Source organism: Ptychodera flava, chromosome 16 (genome assembly GCF_041260155.1).
Source record: "Ptychodera flava strain L36383 chromosome 16, AS_Pfla_20210202, whole genome shotgun sequence".
NCBI lineage: Eukaryota > Metazoa > Hemichordata > Enteropneusta > Ptychoderidae > Ptychodera > Ptychodera flava.
In genome coordinates, this window is record NC_091943.1 from 22,475,594 (window position 1) to 22,498,466 (window position 22,873).

Sequence of the window (22,873 nt, forward strand, 5' to 3'; positions counted from 1 at the left end):
GAAATTGATAATACTAAAGTTGAAATCATCTCGCTTGTAAATGCATTTTTGATAACGAAGTTGTGCAGTTACCCATCAACAAATATAATAGGCTCCACCACTATATGTATACGAGATTTTGACCAGTTCACAATAAAAATGCGCGAGCGATAGCGAGTGCGTATATGAAGTGAACTGGTCAAAATCGAGTTGCATACCATAGCTGGATGTAATTTATTGCTACTGTATCATAACAGTATAATGAAATTCTGGCATGGAACGTCGGAAAGGATTTTTGCTCTTTTTGAGAGTTCGCGCGTGTTCCAACCGTGGTATATCGCGAATATACCACGGTTCTTTTCACGTCGCAACCAATCAGATCCATGCATTTGCGCCATCAGTACACTGGTATATGATATAATTCACAATATTACAGTCGAAGTTTGCCTCAGGGAAGTTAATATAAAACCCCTTATCGGACTGTTCTGGGGCGTACACTCAAGTCGGCTGAGCTGACAGACTTTGTGAGCATGTGATCTAGAGTGTAGGGCTATTCGAAGTTACTAAACTCAGTTATTGGTGCGTGAACTCCATCGTATGCTTTAATGAGTTGAACACTCATTTACCGTAGAGATTGCTAAACGAGGGTATTTCTCTTACTTTTCCATTTTAATTGATCAACAACAACACGGGAGAGTTGAACACTCTTCATTGCCACTGCACTAAGACTTGACTTTAGCACGGCTCTATGAGCACTAAATAGTCGCCAATGAACCACATCGATGCAGAGAATTTTTTCTTATATAGCTACTTCAATGCTTCTACTTAGATTTGTATCGATCAAAATTGGCAACAGAGGGTGGTAACAACTATCGTTATACAATAGCACAAGAAACTACCATCATAGTACACACACTTAAAGAACAATATGCAGAGTGTTTACACCTGTTTCAATGGCAAACTTGCAATTGAGATTTTATAAGAGGATAACCCACCTAAAGGGATATCAAGGTGTCTAGTAAACACCTGCATATGTACGTCTCTAAGGAAAAACTTAATATCCGGCATATCGTTAAGTTGATTTGTGTAACTCCATTTCATGCATAAATTAAGTACAGCTGACGCAATTGCCCTTTCTATCTTGCTTTTCTCTTAGGTCGACTGGTGTTGGCATGTGTTCAATGTGTGCCCGTATTGGGGGAATCTTGGCGCCCCAGCTGTTGTTGATGTCCAAGATCTGGGCAAAACTCCCTGCTGTAGTCTTCGGAGTCGCATGCATACTCGCTGGAATATTGATTCTACCTCTGCCCGAGACAAGGGGCAAGAAGTTACCAGAAACTTTGGATGAAGGCGAGCGATTCGGAAAGTAAGCCGCGTTGCATGTATCATATTCCATATATTATCTGCTAGCATGAATACCTGCACTTTGATATTTATTGACCAAATGATCAACATGCTCTTACTCAGTAGTTTACGAAAACACTTAGATTCTTCTAATTTAACATTTTGTCACTCTTTTCATAGATGCTAGATTTGAAAATCACATGTTATTTTCTGATCTTATCTGCATTCATGGTACCTTTATCTATTGTAATTAATTGTGCATCTTCTTTCTGGCTCTAATTTACTCTTAAAAATAAAGTGCACAGATCTTGACGTTTTTAATTAACCTTACAATCTTCTTCAGGTACGTTATGAACAGCTAATGAAATGGTCACATATTTCTATGTCTTCTCACAGGAAGCCGAAGAAGGGACCTGGCGTTTATGGAAAAATACGTAAAGTCGAAAACGAAACTTCCCTTCCTATGGAAGCAATGGTCATAAACTGAATACTTCTGTCACGTTCCATTCGTGGCTTAAATCGGGCTTACTCCAGAATTACTTCGTGATAATATTTTCAATTAAAATATTATCTACCTTGCTTGTGTATAAGTTAGAGCCTAGTTAAGAGTAAGCATTGTTGCAATCCGAATACAGAAGGGTCAGTTTAATCATTGCCACAAGTTATTCTCCTTTTTTAAATAAGGGTATGAATATAACATAAATATTTGCATGAAGCTGTCTTTATCAACCAGATTTTTGGGGGTCACATTTTAAATATGATTGTAGTATAATTTAGCGTTCTGAATAAATTTATTCTTGAACCGTATATATATACGGGGTAGGTCTTTATACGCCGGCTTTTGGTAGGCAGACGGACAAATTTTCTTATGTAAACAAGCAAAGAGAAAGAGTGTGACAAAGCATCATAAGGTAGGATATATTTTTTCTGTGCTCATTTAGTATCTTGGAGGTAAGTCCACCGACTAGGCATTAAGAAGGAAGTCATCATCTCGGGCAACCACGGAGGGCATCGAAATATTTTGGTATTCGGTTATGTAGAAATCATGTAGTAATCAGTTGAATTCACTGCAATGAATAAAGAAGACAGTAGAAAAAGATTGTTGGAATTATTACAACATACTGTAAATGACAAATTGCGTAAAGTCTTATAAAATTGTTCTGTTGAGAGTGATTGCACTTTTGAAAGATTTTATCTGACCTTCAAAATTCATTATCCAAAATGCAGATCAATTTCGTATGTATTCGTGTGTATTTTCGAACTATATCATAAACTTAGGTTCTATTTTTCCATAGTCAAAATACTACAATTCGTTGACGTTTTGAAGTGTAACCTAGGAGGCTTTATGCATCACTTTTGCGTAGCATTCAATCGGACCTCTATTGCTTGCCGCCATCACAAACTCCTGGTGCAAAGTGCCTTAGGCTACCGAAGTCAGTGCACAAATGTGGCTCGCCAACTTCACAGGAAACTGTGCTGAGAAAATCTTACCACACATGCCAGCAGACAAGTGTTGGATATGGTAGTGAGTGAACCATAAGAAAGTATTATCGATATATTGTTACCTATAAAGAAGTAATATTATTTTCGGAAATTGTAGAATGTTATATGGAAGTTCAAAGTCTACTTCTGATTTACTTTAACTTTGAGGCAGCGACCTCCCCATTTAAAACGTTTTGGATGAATTCTTAATTTTGGGCTGGTTTATATTCAGGGTGTGAAAAATAGTCGACAAGCCCCATCTGCTACTATACAATAGATGTTTATTCTTCCTAACGTTTCGGACGTACACGGAAGACCTTCATCAGAGGCTATACATAGGCTATTCATTTTTTGTTTGTTCCTTCTTTACAGTAGTCACATTTCAACTATAGACTTTACATTCTACCAAATCGTATCTGCATTGCCTAATATACGCTAAATATCTGCGTATTTGTTCTCATATTCATTGATGGAGTACAACAAAATGTAATTTTCGTCCCCTTTTTTCCATTGTGTCTGTATAGCCTCTGATGAAGATCGTCCGTGTACATCCGAAACGTTAGGAAGAATAAACATCTATTGTATAGTAGCAGATGGATCTTGTCAACTGTTTTTCACACCTCATGTAGCAATTATCTACAAGTACCCGCTGCAAATTTCACATATGGACTGTGGTTGGACTGACCCATTTTATATGCACCATTATATTTTGATTGACCTTAAAAGCACATCTAATGCAACTTACTAAAAGCATTTGACTCATATAATGTACAGCTTTTTTATGAGTTTAGTGAGACTTTCATTCAGTTGGTATCTGTAAATGGATTATCCTTTAATGTGAATAATAAATAGATAAATAATGCCATATTCGATGTTTTCAATCGGGTTTGAACTCTCAACCAACGGTATCTAGTCACCTAGCGGACGAATTTGTTACATTTTTCTGACTGCAACATCTCCACACGTTTTAGAGTTAAGAAGCACTCATGCTCATACACTCACTATCGCACATCGCACACAAACTGAATCGAAGCAATGGATATATCGTTTACACTTGGCGAAAGACAGCCTTGAGGACAATTCCGTTCACCAGCAGAGATATCAACCAAGTTTATGGTCATGATCATTAGCTGATAGTTAAAAATGTGTGTCTATATATGATGAATATCAAAGGAGAATTTTATCAGAGTTTACATGAAAGTAAGTAATGGTCAGATGAAACTGTTGGAAATTTGGTGCACTTGGCACACTGATTATGAACTGACTATTTATGGAGAGTAACAGCTTTATTACCTCGCGTGCGCATGCGCGCAGCGAGGTTATGGTTTAGGCGTTTCTGTGTGTGTGTGTGTGTGTGTGTGTCTGTCTGTCTGTCTGTTAGCACGATATCTCAAAAACGGCTTGGCAGATTCCGATCACATTTCGCACACAATTTGTTCTTCAAATTTGCAAGAACTGATTAGTTTTTGGTGGTTGTGCTTTGCGAATTTATCAAGTTATGAGTAAAAGAAAATTTGTGGCCTGTATAAGTCTATGGGAGGCTAAATAAGTATGTTTGAGGGCGCTATACTAAAACATTTTACACAAAGTGATTTCTGAATTCAGTCACTCGGCCGCGCTGATCGCTAATCTTGAGTTTTGACTGTTGATGTCGTCGTGTCGACGTTTGACTTTAAGAATCGTGTGGGTTACTCTGGACATAGCGAACCAAAAGCTAGATTATCGAAGGTAAGCGTCATAATATTTGATCAATGCATTTTTCTCTGAGAATGAGATGTAGAGTGACACTTTTCAATCTTTTGTGTGTGTCAGCGAATTTATATTCCGGCATGGTTCCGCTGAGATCAGCATAATATTATGGCGACGTATTGACAGTCTGTGTCTTTTAAGTTGCTTTTCAAGATTGTATTAGCTACAGAACCAACAATGACAAATTTTTCATGAGATTTCCATGTTGGCATTGATGTTAAATCAGCAGCAGAAGGCTAGCTCCTGCGTACAATAGGTCTGCGTTTCCCGGCGGTACGGTGGTAGGCCGACGGCTTGTACCGCACTGTCCACAGGACAGCACGTGGTAGAGGCCGTGTGCACAACCTGTACGCAGAGCTTCGAATACACTAGACAGAGTTCGTGTTTCCGTAAATTAGGCATTGAACTTGACAATATAGGCAATAACCAGAATCATCGACCATCGCCTGACAAGTGCACCATAGTCAGCTGTACATGAGTTGCGTGGCGTGGTGAGCAGGTTCCCATGGGTATTTATTTTTGAAACGCGTACTTCAAAGGTCACGAACTCATTTTGCTGCTACACGGCGCGGCACAGATGATTGTATCGTTTTTGGGCGCATTGAGATACTGTGAAGTAGGTCAACTCGTTCTACATGGCAATTTTATGTGAAATATGCAGAATTTATACGCAAACGCGACCTCTGCCAGTCAAGAGCCTGCTCAGCCATTTGCACTTGCATCGACAGATATTGTTGGATCATAATTTTTCAAATGGTTTCTTTCTTTTTTTTCATTGCGTAATACAGTGGGGATAATGTCAAATTTAGATAGATTGGATTAATTTCGGGAATAAAAACAATGTAATGTCATAAAAGCCAATACCCCAAGAAGTACTTTACAAAATGTGCACGCGAGGCCATTCAGTTCATATCTGGTTTTATATTGACTTTAGATGTGCATAATACATACCTGTAGCTTTGTTGAAACATTTTATAGGCATAAAATGCTATTTGTGCAAAATTTCCATATATCATATATTAAAGAGATTATGCAATATGTCATGAACCTGCACTGAATTTTATCGCACGTTAGATATACGTAAATCAGAGTGACGATTAGTTATGTTCGTTTATGGAGCTTAGGCACTGATTACCAAACTATTCGTCTTTAGGCAAACAAATGTCTTTTATGAAATAAAACTGCGTCATATGTAATTGTTTGCAGTACATAGTGAACTTGAAATAATGGCTTCACCTAAAAACATTACTCTACTTTCCGCGAGGCAGTTTGATGTCCGTGATGCGATAAAAGGACTTATTCAAATACTGTTTACTCTGATGTAACATTTGTTGCCGATTAGTTAACATCACTTTACGTTCTATCGACCCGCTCTCGTCAAATTTTATTTGACGAGAGCGGGTCGATAGGCACCGGTCAGCAAAATAAACATTTCTACCAATATCGTAAACAACCTGGTTCTGTACTCAATGCAAGAGGAATATAAGCATAGCACATAGCATAAAATCCTTTTGAAATTAATAAGCTATGATAGTAAGCCTGTTGTGTATGGATATCATAAAATTACGAAGTGCAATAAATCTATTTTTTCTTCGATTTCGACAGTTCGATATTGTTTGTGACCAAAACTATGTATATGCCCGTGCAACGTCCATCTACATGGTCGGATTCTTGATAGGCTAGCTCAATACTATTGACATGGCTTATTTATCAGTCATTGCATGCTTCGATTGCTTAAATTGAATGGCAACAATGGGAACATTCTCGTACCCAGAACATTTTAGTTCCAACTACTCATGGTTATATATTCATATGATACCAATGACTGGAACTAATCTTCATGTTTTATTTCCGAAGCATGTCCAGTTTTTCTCTTCACCTTTACGTCAACTTGTATATATCGTCCAAAAACCCGATCAGCGGATTGAGTGTCATTTTACGTCATGTAAAATGGTCAGCTTCACCGTGATGTATTTGTCGGTCGCGTCGGGTGAGGGGTTTGTAGCTTTATGCCTATGTCCATTGCAAGCGTGCATCAGTGCGCTCATCTATGCTTACGTCCACACTCATTTTTAGACGTACTTGGTTCAATTTTACTTAATGTAGGCACAACGAAATGTACTCTCGAGTACATGTGCAAATTTCTTTCAAAATACAAATCAATGTGATCGCTTGAGGCTAGTTTGTTAATGTTCATGCCCCATAGTTCGTGAGATATCCCATGACTCATTATGATTTGCACCCATGAAGATTCCTCAGCGAAGTCTAGAAAGCCCCACAAAAGTGACCAAAATGAAATATATGTAACCTTGACACTTCTAAAAGAAGCAATAGCTCTACTCTGAATAAGAAAAAAAGTAAGCATATCGTCATTATGATCAATCCTTCGCAAGATTTGGTTGTCCGTTACTGAGGAAAAACTCCCTTTACCTGCTTACTTGAAAAAGTTAGGTAGCGCAAGTTTACAAAGAAGTGATAGTGTTTTTTACATGTCAAAGGCCTCTGAAGGTTGAATGTATATTTCTGTGAGCATTATATATCTTTATAACAAACGATGTTCATGATCATTTCTGCTGCAGGAAATGTTGTAAACGCGTTTTCTGACAGGTGTTACTGGTAGCCATAAACTTTATACCGACCTCTACAGTAAGCCCACTGCATCTCGCCAGAAAATGCCAAGACATTTTGACCGGTTGACCTCGCTGTTAATTTTATGCAGGAAATTACAATAACAATGCTTGGTCGAATGACGCAGTGCCTTGAGGGTGGGATCGCCAGTGGTATAGGGGGAGGAGTACCTTCCCGATGGTGATAAGTGGTGCAGATTACCGTCGCCTAGGTGACTGGCGTATACGCGTGCCAAAAGACACCTATGGTCGATTTCCTGTTGACCAGTCGGATGGCAGAGTTGCAAATACCTGGACTGAACCATTTGGTTTTTTGTGGGTGTCGGTGGTACTTTGACAATAAAAGTAAAGATGCACATATATTGAGTTTATTGTCTTGTTTATGAGCGGCCAGTATTTCCAACAGCATAAATTATGTGCATTTGCCCTTGAAGAAATAAATAATTTTCGAATAAAACATCGCGAATGTAACTACATTCCTTAAGCTCGACGTACACTTAAGTGCCCCAAAGAACCATGAAATCGCCCGACTTTCGATTGAAGAGATGAGTTTTGCCAAACCGCGTATACAGAAAAAGTGGCAGATGACTTTATTTTTAGAATCATAGACAGTATAGCGAGATGTAAAAAATGTGAAACAGGCTCCCCACCTAATATCCTAAATGTTTTTGTGTCGAGTTTGTGTTTGATTCGTTTCGAAAATGTGTTCCTACATTCTTATCCGATTGTTTGTGTTAATGAAATGTTTGTTTCGCTTTGGATATTTGTAAAAGTTTGGATTAGTGTGTAAGGTAATGTTTTGTTTGTGTGGGGAAAGCTTATGGCGAGACGCAGCCGGACCTATGTGGTTACAAAAGTTGATAGAGTCGCCCTTTGACGCTTGCGTTTCGAAACCCGAGTGTGGTTTCTCATCAGTCGCAGTGTAGATTCTTTCCTTAGTTTGTGTTTGTGAAAATTTATTTTAATGCATGTGGTCTTGCTTTCCGATTAGCGAGGCAAGTATATTAATTTGGTCACGTTGTGAGTCCGTTTGGTGGTTCGGTTTGTTTGTTCTATATTTCTTTACTTCGGTAAATTTTGTTTTGACTGGTGTATCTTTTAGATTTTTGCGGAGGTTTGTGAATTTTTAGGCAATAAGTACCACTGCGGGGTACGGATTTTATGTTTATTGGATCAAGATACTTATCCTGGTTGATGTGCTTGTTCTCGTACATTTTAATTAAGTTCGTTACTTTGTTTACTGTTTGTTCTGGCTTGTTGTGTATAATACTGAGTGTTACGTAATTGCCTTTCGCATTCGAGTACGTAATCGTTTGTGTTGACAATAACGAAAAACCGACCCTTGTCGAAGGGTTATTTTCCCCAAATTTGTCCATTGTTTGCAAGCTGGTTTATCACGATTCTTTTGGCACGCGACATGTTTTGTTTCCTTGTTTGAAAGGGTATCTCTAGAAGTGCGAGTTAAGCTTCAGATAGCTTTCAAGTTTTTGTTTTTTTGTTGTTCGTGGAGTCCAATTTGACTTTCTTTGAATTGGTGTTGCGATTGTTTGTGTCTCACGATGTAGCGTAGTCACATTATACGACTTATTTGTTGAAATCCTGAGGTGGTTTTATTCTGTTTGGTTTTGTTGGTGTCCGAATGAATTTTAAGGCTTTTGCCTAGTACTATTTTTCGGAGTTTCATAGTTTGAGCGATGATAGGTTGTTGTTGAATTTCATGTTGTTGTCGGCTTTTCTTGGGAAATAGCTGATTTATTTCCACGGCCATGTTTTCTGTTACGTTACTGTGATTGTTTATTTTTATTTAATGTTGTGTTTCAGTTGTTTGTTATGTGTGCGATTTTTGTTATTTCTTTTAAGTGTTTTGTGTGTTCTATGTCATTTTATCGTATTTTTGGTTGTTCTCTTTTTTGGAGTATTGGTGGCCCTGAAAAGGGCTGCTTGGTATGGGTTTTTGTTAGCGCTTGGCGCGTTTGTTTTGGCGATGAGCCTAGTTTTTTTATGCTTCTTTTCGCCGATTCGATGTGCTTGGTGAGTAGGTGTTTGCCGCCTTCTTGTCACTGTGTGTGCGTACATGGACAGTCTGCATAGCCCTTGAATGTGGTCTCGATTTTGATCAAACTTACAATTTAGGAGTATATATCAAAACTGATAAATGATTTATGTGATTACTGTAGCTATAGATAGGCTACATTCAGGACGGGCAGCGACGGGCAGTAATTAGAAGGCAAAACAGGTGGTTTTCACCGTGGGCAGAACTCGGTGCAATGATACTGAACATTAATAGTAAGCCTGTCACCTTGAAGGTAATGCTGTAGGTGAAACAAGGACTTCAAACGCACGATGGTACAAACAACACCACAAGTGAAACGTACACATAGAAATACACGCGTTCCTACGTTGTGCCACGGTCCTTTTGTGGAGGGACCGTGGTTGTGCCCACCCGGGCCACGCGATTAAAATATGACTGATACTGCTGGATAGTGTTAATTGGGTCGGTAAACAGTCAATAAATAGTTTAATGACTACCTGGGTGATTGGCAGGTCGAGTCCAACGACGCATATGCAAAGCAGGCCAAAAGACAACAGCCCCCAAGTTATTGACAGCTGGCCAGGGGTCACCATGAATACGTAATGAAGCTTCACTACGCAGAAACTGCGTAGTCAAGCCCTTCTTAACCGGTCAAAACGTCTTGGCATTTTCCCTCATGTGCATCTCACCGAGACCTAAAATCTACAAGCTGCCACCTGCGCCATGTTTTCAGATTGATTGCATACTCAAGTGCACTGAGGATACAGCGCATATACAGTAAACCAGAGTGATGTGAAACACGACAATCTGGGTATTCGACAAAAAATTTCAATCCACAGATCGCCCGTTCATCAGCCCTATCCCCTAATGGTCTACTTCAATAAAAGCAGAAACAGACTTCACAGCGAGTACCCTGCATCTCTACACATGACCTCCACCATGCCGATTCAAGTTGTCTAAAGAAAGGCCCTGTAGAAATGGAATGTGAGTTAACCTTGTTTGAAACCGACCCAAGTATGCCAGGTGTTGATTTTGCCCGCAGAGACTTCATTAAACAAGTGTTTACTGGACAACTTGATAGCGTATGTGGCGGATAAATATATTTTGAAACCACATTTATGATTATGTAAATATTCCACTTTGAAACTTGTCAAATCCCCATTGAAGGGGAGCAAAGACTTTTCTTTGTATTCTTTCACCCTTTTACACAACTGTGGCTATTACTACGCTTTGATTTGCATTTTGATAGTAAATTTAAGAATTGCTCAGAAGTGTACAGACAGCTTCTCCTTTATTCTCTGTAGTTCATCTTAAGACATAATATTTTCCCATCGTCATTATGTGATCTGTCACATCAGATTCACAGAGGCTTTGCAACACAGTCGATACTCGCATTGGTTTGTGAAGAATTGACGAGAATATTGGGTACATTCACAGATGTCACATACTCTTAAAGCATTATGTGTATCAAACGAGATACGAACTTTATTTTAATCTCTAGCTGTCGTTTGAATCAAGGAGGGTCAGTTATTAAATATCAGATGGGCAGAACACGCCATCATTGTTACAGGAACAAATTGCATTTCGATATTCCACGTCTATCGTGCAACACTGAAGACGGTTGCAGGTTTCTAGTTTGTAAATGATGTAAAATTTGGAAGATTAATCTTAGTTGCAATAAATGCAGCTTTATTTCTTTTCAAACTCTATCTATAAGCTGTACACGCAGTTAAGGGGCCGTCATTATTTACGGGCCGAGGAATCGGAGGAATGCAAGAGGGTCACTCAAAAAATTTAAAAGCTACAAGGGGCATTGCTCAAAATGCGGAAAAAAAGATGGGGCGCAGTCAATTTTTGGTGCAAAATGAAAACACCTCTAAAATTGCACCATTTCACACATCAATTTCTCAAACTATTCGATGCCAGAGGGGAACACCCCCTTCTCGCGCTCCCCTGAGATGTTCTAACAGTTTTACTAGCAAAAATAATTGAAAACACCTCTCATATTGCACCAGACTGCACCATTGCACACATCAATTTTCCATTTTTCAAAGCAAGAAAGGGTACAACCTCCTCTGATACTTCCCCTCAGCCCCTTGTGTGTTTTTACCCTTGTACTTTCAATTTATGCCCGTCAGATATCTTAGTAAAAACTTTGCCATGATACCCATTCAAAGTAAACAATAATATATTGCTGGATACTGGTTATAGCGTAAGCTTTTATATCTACATTTTATTGTGACTTTGAATTTCGTTTTCTTGGCTTCACCTTTTCAACGGTCGTGAGATAACCTGTGGTAATGAAGCAGGGTACACCAGAATATGACAGGTCTTTACAATTGCAGTATTTTTCTAAATTTTACAAATACATGTCTTGATATTTTATTTTTCTGAAACTTTTCCCCTCTGACACTTTCCCCTCAAGTCAGTCAAAATTTCTGTGTTAGGGAGGGGGTTACTTAAAGGGAGTTACTCGAAATTTCAGAGTATCCGATGAAATTCCTCCGACCCTAAGGCCTTAAATTATGACGGCTCCCTAATCGCAAGCGTTTGCTTTCAACGATTGTGATTTATCTTTAATCAGTTATCTAAGTGTTGCATTTCATAATGACTAGATCATTAAAATATCAAGATTAAAGTCACTTTCATTATTGACTTTACAGATACAATTGCCACAAGTTTTTTTGTATCTCTTTTGTGAGAAGCATTCTGGAGTATGGTGCTGTGGTGAGGTCTGCACATCACAAATCTCACTTGACAACTTGAACGTGTTCAAATGACTTTTACAGTTGTGTTTTAAAGAAGGACTAGAGTTCCAAATTACTGTGCCAACCTCTGCGTATTCTCCTTTATATCAGGGGTGATGTCTCGTTTTCATAGAATTAACTATTTTCATGTCATCTTGTTATTAGGAGTTGCCTGTTTGGACGTTACTATACAAACCTTAATAAGTAACACTGGTAGTAGGACTCATCAAGGGAACAACTTACCTATATAAAACGAAATTTCTCATTGTCCTTCGCTGCATTCATTTCTATATGGAGCCAATGTTGGGCATATGGTAAATGTGGTACTTCTATTACGTTTCAGGCACAGTTTTTCTTATAACATTTTACTGAATGAAAAGGAAATTACATTTTCAAGTTGGCAATTACCTAATAATTAATGTTCAATATCTGTTATTGCAATCGCAACTTCGAGACACCAGTATCAACTTCATTGAAAATTGTCACAGTGATTCTGTATTAATGTCTCTTAACGTTTAAGCTCACAAATTTTGCAAATAAGTTAAAATATTTCTCAAAGAGTCTCTCCTGCAAAACACATCTCTGATCTCTCTTATGAGTTTCATTATAATCGGTAAAGTACATTCTCCCTGTAAGTTGTTAATCGCAAAAAGTAATTTGAAAATACAAAAAAGGTTGATAATACATAGGCCTTTGCTAACCTTATCCCACTGCAATCTGATCTTTTTGAAATTAACATTTTTGAAACTTTTCATCAAAAAAGGTACAGTGATACTTTTTGTCGTCTTTAGCAAAACGATACGACTACAATAAGGTTACAAGTTTCTGTCGAGGTAATTTTCGATGTTGGCTACTATCAAAGAGCCAATTGTCAGCCCCAAGCAGTGCTACGGTGCAGAGCGTTGGCTTACTTAGAAATTACATAATTTTAGAAATTTTAAACCATACATTGGTCCGAATCGACGCACCACAAAGTCCAAAGGCAACGAACTGGTACATGCATAATCAGTCGGATCAATCATCCCAACAAATGTGAAATTTTAAACTACTACAGAAACAAACACTTCTAATTTAACTTTGTCTGAAGTGCAATTTAAAGTCGGCACAACGCCCCCAATCATTTAAGCCAAGTAATAATAATTTCACTGGATTTGATGTGACAGCGTAAACGAATCGTCAGACCCATGATACACATTGCCTTAACAAGGTTGCACTGTTCTCTTTATAGTTCATTCAAAAGGATGCCAAATTGCCAACATTTGTATAAATTCTGCGTGTATAAACAGTTCATACCTGACAAATCATCAAATGGCAAAATTATTTGCCTGACAATTAGAACTTGATGGACCGCCACAAAAATTGATTAAATTTTCGAGTAAGGAAGATTCGCTGGGAGCAAGCTTCTTGTATGCCCATAGCAAATATATGGAGGTTAAAAATTTTCGTTGGCAGTAATATGACAGTATCGCATATGACCGTCCCCAAGGACTTAGTTTCCTCACCTGAGATGTGCAGAGAAAGGTTGAGGAGAGAACTCATAAATTATGGCAAAGGACGGGTAGCTTAAAATTTGTTGATTGTATCTAGGGCTATTATTATACTTACGGTCGCGCAACCTGTCAAGAATCAAAATTGATACATAATTCCTAGACGTGTCGACGATAAAGAAAAGGTTTAATTGTTTTTTCGGGTTTTTTTGTTTTGTTTTTTATTTGTTGGTTGGTTGGTTGGTTGGTTTATTGGTCGGTTGGTTGGTTGGTTGGTTGAGCAGTCAGTCTATGCCACATCCGCGATGCACATATTTCTGTGTAAATATGTATTCTTCAGCTTAAGGAATTGGTGGCTCAAAAACCTTGAGCAACACATGTAATTCCACCGATGACCATGTAAAACATCGACCAGCGACGGCCCATTCGCTTGGGGCACATGATGAGAAAACTAAGAACGTAGGCTGGAATCTCGACAGCCCCGGCCAGGAAACAGTTGAAATAATCATTGCAACCTAAGATGAATGTTTTGAAGGCAAGACCAAAGCAGACGAGCAGACGAGCACAATCACTCGTCAGCTGGGAAATTGGAATAAATTAAAGGAAAGTTACGGTCTTTTTAAAAAATATTTTCCAGTAGAAGAGCAGTACAGGTTTCTTCGCGTAGCTCTTTCTCCTTGAGTATCTTTCTTTGTGTCCTATTACTAGTCTGGGTAATATATGTTAGCATTGGAAGAAATGTGAACCAGAGTGGATAGAGTCCTAAGAATCTGAATTGAAATGGTTTCCGTTTATTGGAAATCTGTCGACAACGGACATTTTAAGTATGTCTTGCAATGTCACGAACGCCGCGCATTAAGTTTGAATATGAATATGACTCATTTTGATGAGACAGACTGATTTCACTTACAATATAACAGTACTACAAAAAAGAATGCAACTGTTATCGTTTTTCCCATTTTCGTTGGGGTCCAAACTTCATTGAAGATACTGTTTTGAATGGGTACATTTGATTCGTTCACATTTTCGTATGGACCTCTCGTACTCTTCGATCTTTCCAACAGAAATTAGTCAATTGAGACTCTTGTATCAGCCTTTGCGAACACAGAATAAGGTTTTAAGAACTCAGTTATCAGTTTGAATGGTTGGCAGTCATTATGGGAAATTCCCTAAAACTGACGCCTGATTGTGAATCGGACCTCCACCTTTTATTATCAAATGCATTTTCACAGGCAAGTTTTAAAACAATTCTCGACGAAAAGATTAACGTGATCACACAATCAGTAAATAGTAAGAATATTGTGGGGACTGAAATCATCAACTGTAAAGTTTTCCACTCTAAAATCAAAAAGCAATACAACGCCAACATCATGGATCCAACTGCAAAGAACATCATAAAAACCATCCCAGAAATAGTGGTTTTGATGGAGTAGTAATTAATGTATCTGAAGGTTAATATTTGATATGCAAAATAGGTTGTTGGACCATTTTAAACTGAGTAATCATGAATCAAATAAGTGAGTATGTTAATGAGAGACAGAGAGAACAGGCACAAAGATGGCTGTATAACCAGAGACTCAGATTTATGCTCAGTTATATGATTCAATATAACGCCATGATCGCATTTGTTACTTCTTTTTGAAGTGTCAAGGTTTATAGATTTAAATATCATTTTGGTCACTTTTGTGGGGCTTTCTAGACTTCGCTGAGGAATCTTCAAGCGTACAAATACTGATGAATCATAGGATATCTCTAGAACTACAGGGCATGAATATTCCCCTTGTTAACATTCAATTTCATTCATTACTATTCAATTGAAGCATGTAATAAGCTTTGTCAATGCTATCTAGCCGATCAAGAATCCGACAATGTAGATGTATGTTGCCAGAGCATTCAGATACTCATGGTCACAAATGATATCGAACTGTCAAAGTCGAAGAAAATAATTGATATACTGTACTTTTGTAAATTTTTTTTAAATCCATACACAACAGCCATACAGTCATAGCTTCTGAATTTCGAAAGATTTATGTTGTGCTCAACTTCTATGCCTCTAACGTTGAGTACTGAACCAGATTGTTAACGATATAAATGGTAATGGCGAAGCAAATAAGATCAATGTTTAGTTTTTTTACGAGTGCCTGTGACCCGCTCTCGTCAAATTTCAACTAATTGGCAACATGCATTAAGTCAGAGTAAACAGTGTTTGTATCAGTCCTTTTCTACCACCATGAACATTAAACTGCATCTCGGAACGTATAGTGATGTTTTAAGGGGAAGTCATTATTTCAAGTAAACAATTACATATGACGCAGAGTATCGAAGAATGGATGCAGTTTTATTTCATAAAAAGACATTTGTTTCCATAACGACAAATGGTTCGATAATCATGTGTCTAAGCTCCATAAGCGAACATAACTAAATGTCACTATGGTTTTGTATATCTCATGTACGATAAAATTCAGTGCAGGTTATTTGACATTTTGCATAATCCCTATAATAAATGAAATATGCATTTTTGCATTAACAGCATGTCAAGCCTATAAAATGTTTTAGCAAAGCTGTAGGTATGAACTCTGCACATCTAAAGTCCCATCAAAATCAAAGTCGTTACTCTCGATATATATTCAGTTCATAACCAGTGTGCCAAGTGCACCAAACTTCTAGCAGCTTCATTGACCATCATAAACTTTCATGTAAAACCTGATAAAAGTCTCTTTTGATATGCGGCCTATGTAGACACATATTTTTTAAAGGCCCATTATTTGTAACTTTTGACCATTTTTTACCTTGGAAAATTCCATGTTAAAGGCTCATAGTTGTTGCAAAATGTTGTTTGACGAAGAAACAAACATGATTAGTGATGTTATAGCCACATAAAACTGCTAATTTTTGTTCAAACGTGTTGCCCTCCCGAGCTTGTCTGTTGACGTCTGGCACGCTCAGCGTGCTGTGGAGAACGAAGATAATGTTGACGCCGCGATCACGCGAGATGTACAAGTTCACGTTTATTGCGGGATCAAAACAACATCACGTCGTGAATAGCCAGACACGCTACGCAACGTGCTCAGATAATGGACTACGAAGTAAGTACCGGGCATAAGTAATGAATATTTATTTTGAAATTGCTGTAAATGGCTCGCGCAGGTGCAGAAGAATGCCTACGTTGCAATCCGCGTGTCAACAGAGTTTGTATTTCTGTCTGGACAACAATTGAAATTTTCGTTGTAAAAACACATGTTATTTAGTTGTAGGGCACGGAATGTTTCCGATGAATATGCGATTCTCTGTTATTTGACATGCTATTCAACATAAGCAAGTGATCATTTCAATCAAAACTAACGAAAAATTCGCCAGAAGATACAGCAAACGGAAATTTAAATGTGAGCTAATGATCATGACTAGTACACCTTACCGTAAGCATGCTGAAGTACCCTTGGAATGTTCATATAACATTTTGACTGAGGTAACATGTATCGATAATACTTCCTAAGGGTTAACTCACTATCACATCCAACGCTGGTGTGTTGGCGTTTGTGGTAACATTTTTAATCGTCTCAGCACACCTACCGTTAAAGTTGGCGAGCCACATTTGTGCGCTGACTTCGGTAGTATAAGGCGCTTTGCACCAGGAATTTGTGGTGGCGGCAAGAAATACATGTCCGATTGTACGGTATGCAAAATAATGGATAAAGTCCCCGAGGTTATGCTTCAAAACGTCAACGCATTGCAGCATTAAACAAAATCTACAGTCTATGATATACTTCGAAAATGCAAACGTATACATACGAAATTGAACTGCAGTTTCGACAATGAATTTTGAAGGTCAGATTAAAAGCTGTCCAAACATATTCCGCCTTATAATGCTGGGTCACACTCTATCTCCTTACTTGCTAAATGAGAAAAATTGTCCGCTCGCCTACTGAGAACCTGCATATAAAGACCTACCCGTTTAAGTTTTATGATTCAAGAAGAAATATATTCAGAAAGTTAAATGTATCATGTTCAGTTTGTAACCCAAAAGAATCTAGCTGACGAAGACAGCTTCATACAAATTGTATTCATACCCATATTTTAAAAAAAGAGAATAACTTGAATAAACTGATACTTCTGTATTCGGGCTGCAACAATGCTTACTGTTCACTAGGCTCTAACGTCTACAAGAGTATGGTCGATGTTAGGTTTTAGTTTAGAAAATATTACAATTTACTCCTTCCGATTTCCTTGGTGCCTAAGGGAACTTAGAGCCAAGGGTTGAAAACCGGCGAAGTTTAACATTTGAAATCGTGTAATTAGGAGGACATTATGCTACATTTGGATTGTGTTTCGCCAATAATATCACAGATAGATTCACGCTTCAACTATCTTCCCTGCACTTTTCCAACATGTTTAGTTCCCAAAATACGGCTTAAAATATTGGCGGTATATAAAAAGAAGCTTTGTCATCAATACAAAGATAAATTCTGAGAAAACGTAAATTGAATTCTTTTCCCGAAATCAAAATGCTTATTAGACGTACATCAAAGTGAAAATTCAATAAGTACACCACTTATGCATAATACTTGTGCTGATACCTTTTCCCGACAGTTCATATTTTCAAATAAAAAAAACGTTTGAAATAGTATCATGAAGTAATTGTGAAGTAAGCCTGACTTTATCTTATGGCGAAAAGAGGAGATACGAATTAAACATGACAGAAATATTCAGTTTACGACGATCGCCTCCATGGGGTTAGTAGTTGCCTCTTCGACTTTTTCAGGTCCCTTTTCCGGTTTCCTGTGAGAAGACATATTATTGTGTGACAATTCCATGAGCTATTCATAACGTGCCTAAAGAAATTGTAAGGTCAATTCAAAATGTTTGCAGTTTATTTTTACAGAGTTGATTTAAGACAGAAGATGCACAATGCATGACAATGGACGGAGGTACAGTGCATGCATATAAGAATTTCAGAAAGTAACTTGTGGTTTCCATTTTCGGTATGTATCATAAGATCTGGCATCTATGAAAAGAGTCACAAACTGTTAAATGTTAAGTGTTTTCGTAAACTACAGAGTCTGAGCATGTTGATCATTTGGTCAATAAATATCATAGTGTAGGCATTCACGCTAGCAGACTATATATGGAAGATGATACATGCAACGCGGCTTACTTTCCGAATCGCTCGCCTTCCTCCAAAGTTTCTGGTAACTTCTTGCCCCTAGTCTCTGGCAGAGGTAGAATAAATATTCCAGCGAGTATACATGCGACTCCGAAGACAACAGCAGGGAGTTTGGCCCAGATCTTTGACATCAGCAACAGCTGTGGCGCCAAGATTCCGCCAATACGGGCACACATTGAACACATACCAACACCAGTCGACCTAACAGAGAAGCACGGCTGTACTTAGTTTATGCACGAAATGGAGTTACACATATTAACTTAAAGGGACAAAGTCAGCCATTTTTTATGAATTTTATTTGATGCAAGATACTTCTTATATTGTTTGACATGTTGAAAGATACTATACAAATGGTTGACCATGCATATATTCGACCCCAGCTTTAGACAAATTAAATGAAACAATCGCGAAAATGAATTGATTGCCATGACTATTATCCATTTTAGCGATGGTTTCATGTACCATGTCTAAAACCGGGTCGAATATATATGCATGGTCACCCATTCATTCAGTATCTTTCAACATGTCAAACAAAATAAGTAGTATCTCATATCAAAAAATCCATGAAAAATAGCCGACTTCGTTCCTTTAACGATATGATTGGTACTGATTTTTTCCTGAGAGAAATAAATCAGCGGCTGCTTACTGGACAGTTTGATATACCATTCGGCGGATTAGCATCTTATCAAAATACAATTCCAAGTTTGCGATTGAAACGGGTGTAAACACTCTTCCTGGCGTTCTTTAAGTGTGTGTACTATGATGGTAGTTTCTAATGCTATTGTGTAACGTTAGTTGTTACCATCCTCTGTTCACGGAAGCTACTGCATAAGAAAAGAATCTCAGCATTGATGTGTTTCATTGGCAACTATTCAGTGCTCATAATAAAATAAAGCCGTGCTAAAGTCGAGTCTTAGTGCAGCGGCAATGACGAATGTTCAACTCTCAATTGTCGTTGATCAGTTAAAACAGAAAAGCAAAAGAAGTGCCCTCGTTTATTAACCTCTAAGGTAAATGAGTGTTTAACTCATGAAAGCGTGCGATAGAGTTAACTCGCCAATAACTGAGTTTAGTATCTTCGAATAGCCCTACAAGAGAGATCACATGCACACAAGGCCAGTCAGCTCAGCTGAGTTGCGTGTAAGGCCTAACGATCCAATACTAGTATTTTATATCAACTTCGTTGATGCAACCTTCGACTGTAATATTATTAACTGTAAATATAGTGGTGTATATATATATATATATATATATATATATATATATATATATATATATATATATATATATATATATATTGGAACCTAACAACCAGGTGTGGTAGTGTGTCAACCCAAGTTTCTTCTATCTTCACCTCACTCCACGCTCCACTGGGAATCACCTGAATTCCTACAGTTTCTTATATATAATGCCAGTAAGTGTTTTTCCTAAAGTAAGCTCTCTTTTACGTTTCGGCCTTCTGAAAGTGCTTTAGCAAAACAAAGGTAAAAACTGCGAAATTTGAACAAGTTTCTCTCCCGTGCGTTTGACCACCAATCAAACATCCAATGACAAATTCCGGATCCCAAGTACAGCTATGATACAAAACGTTGACTGACGCGGAAAGTACACAAGTTGAGCAATTTCAAATCACGAATATATCAAACTCTATTCATACACCAATTCAAACGGGACAAATTGATGCATGATCAGTTGGATAAAAAATATATACTTATGCAAAAATTCGAACTACTACTGAAACAAAAACATATTTAAAGTATATGTAAAATTCCATTTTACACTCAAGCCAAAGTACTAACAGATTATCGGAATTACGATACGCATTACCTTAAGCGGCACTACTCTCTTCACAGTAAACTTGAAAGAATCACCAAATTTTCGCAAAAAAAACGTAAATCTCTGACTTATTTACAAAACCTGTGAAATATATATGCACAATCCAATCCTGACGAACAGACTCCATTGCGATATTTCTGTAAGGCAACTGGAACCTGGCGGACTTTGACGAAAATAAATTATATTTGCTAGCACGGAAACTTCGTTGCCGGCTATATACCTTACATTTGTAAAGCGCATTGCTGGACAGGTCATGGTCTTTAATGGCCATTCACTATATATTTTCGTCAGTGTACGACTACGGCGCGCCAAATGTTTCAAAAATATTTATCGATTCAGTGCAAAAATAAACTGTCTTTTCAATTGATATAAAAATTCGGTCTCATTAGGAAGGAATAAGTAAGAAAAGTATAATTAAAAAACAAAAGACAGAAATGTCATTTAATACTTCATTTTAACTTGAGAAAAAATCTTTAAAGCGTAATTAGGAAATAAACAATTTTCAACGATTTGAAAAAGTCATACATCCATACTTATCGACATATATACACGTATAATAGTTCGCGTAAAAGGTGCAATGAGTGCTGATTTTACAAAAAAAAAGAAAAATATGTTATACAGTGGTACGTCCACAAATTTACAAGAAAATCACTAAAAATCACTACGACCACTCGGAAAAAATAGTACAAAAAATAAAAATGTGAACCACATACAGAAAATCATTATAAAAGAATCAGACAAAAAAAAGTCGTGCATACATAAAATTATTTATGTACTTAAGAAAATTAAAAAGCACTACGTCTCATAATAAACCGTATTATAGATAATCAAAAATAATATGAATCACCAGCAGCTTTGACAGTAAAGAGAGAAAATCGGAAAAATTCGGCAGTGATGGCTCTAGACAAAAGTGGATCTCATCTACAAAAAAATAAAATAAAATAAAATAAAAACGAAAAAAATAAAAAAAAGACGCAATGAACAGAGATACAAAATAAATGCGTGGGCCTGTGGAAAGAAAAAAACAAGTAGTCGGGTCGGAAGGTAGGGTTCCCATGCACCCCATGGATGTATTTTTTTAACATACATTTTTGTAATCCTTAGGGTCTATATTTAATGAATTTTGATGTTCCCAAAATCAAATCGTGTCCCATGGGGTTCATTTGGCGCCATCTTTGCCGCCATCTTGGCCGCCATCTTGGATTTCAACGATGGGGTAGGGGTCACGTATCTACCGCTCGACGGAAACAGAAACAATAAAATACTATAAACGTTACATTTTTAGAAAGCCAAGATCATGGCCTTTTCATTGATATATAACTTAATAGGGATTAATTAATATTCGAACGTCGATTAGACTTTATATCGGCCATTGGCCGTAAATCGTAAAATTTGCTAAATTTCACACCCAATAATTAAGTTCCCGTTCCTCAAAACAATTTTCATAAGGTATTTACATATTTTTTGGAAGAACTCAGTGCAATAAACAAGAAAAACAAGATTAAAAGTATGTGTCTTGAGATTTAGTGGGTGCATGAGCTTGTTTTCTTATTACGCGGTATGCCACATATCCGTGTGTAACATAAGGGGTAGGGGTAATGTTTCCCTTTCTGTTTCGAATCATGAATGATGAAACCATAAAAATGTTACATTTTTTGAAAGTGCTGCATCAGACCTTTCTAAAATATATAGATTTATGGGGAAAAATTGCATATTCAAAAGTTACAAAGCTTAAACCTTTCGGTTTGTGTCGATTTTAAGTGATTTTTTAAGAACGAAATTACAACATATGGGGTAGGGGTAATGTTTCCCTTTCTTCCTCGAACCATAAATTACGAAACCATATAAATGTTATACTGTAAAAGCTCTGAAATAGGCCTTACCAAACATGTATAGTTTTATTGGGAAAAGTCCATATTTTAAACTTACAAAGCTTATGCCTTTCAGTTTGTGTCAATTTTAAGTGATTTTTTAAGGACGAAATTACAACATATGGGGTAGGGGTAATGTTTCCCTTTCTGCCTCGAACCATGAATTACGAAACCATATAAATGTTATACTGTTTGAAAGCTCTGAAATAGGCCTTTCCAAACATGTATAGTTTTATTGGAAAAAGTCCATATTTAAAAGTTACAAAGCTTAAACCTTTCAGTTTGTGTCAATTTTAAGTGATTTTTTTCAACAAAATTTTAATATAAGGGGTAGGGGTAATGTTTCCCGTTCTGCCTTGAACCATGAATTATGAAACCATATAAATGTTATACCGTTTGAAAGCTCTGAAATGGGCCTTTCCAAACATGTATAGTTTTATTGGGAAAAGTCCATATTTGAAAGTTACAAAGCTTATGCCTTTCAGTTTGTGTCAATTTTAAGTGATTTTTTAAACAAAATTATAATATAAGGGGTACGGGTAATGTTTCCCGTTCTGC

At 37.3% G+C, this 22,873-nt stretch overlaps 1 protein-coding gene across 1 annotated transcript in view; it reads right to left on the reverse strand.

Annotated features, from left to right (window-relative positions):
- Positions 1–15,764: 15,764 nt before the first annotated feature.
- Positions 15,765–22,873, reverse strand: part of LOC139114325 (organic cation transporter protein-like) — a 34,362-nt gene continuing 27,253 nt past the window's right edge. Inside the window, exons 10-11 of the mRNA XM_070675974.1 lie at positions 18,600–18,809; positions 15,765–18,223 (exon numbers count right to left, since the gene is read on the reverse strand). Coding sequence (XP_070532075.1) covers positions 18,151–18,223; positions 18,600–18,809 — 283 coding nt within the window. The 3' untranslated portion in view covers positions 15,765–18,150. The remainder of the gene's footprint in view (positions 18,224–18,599; positions 18,810–22,873) is intronic.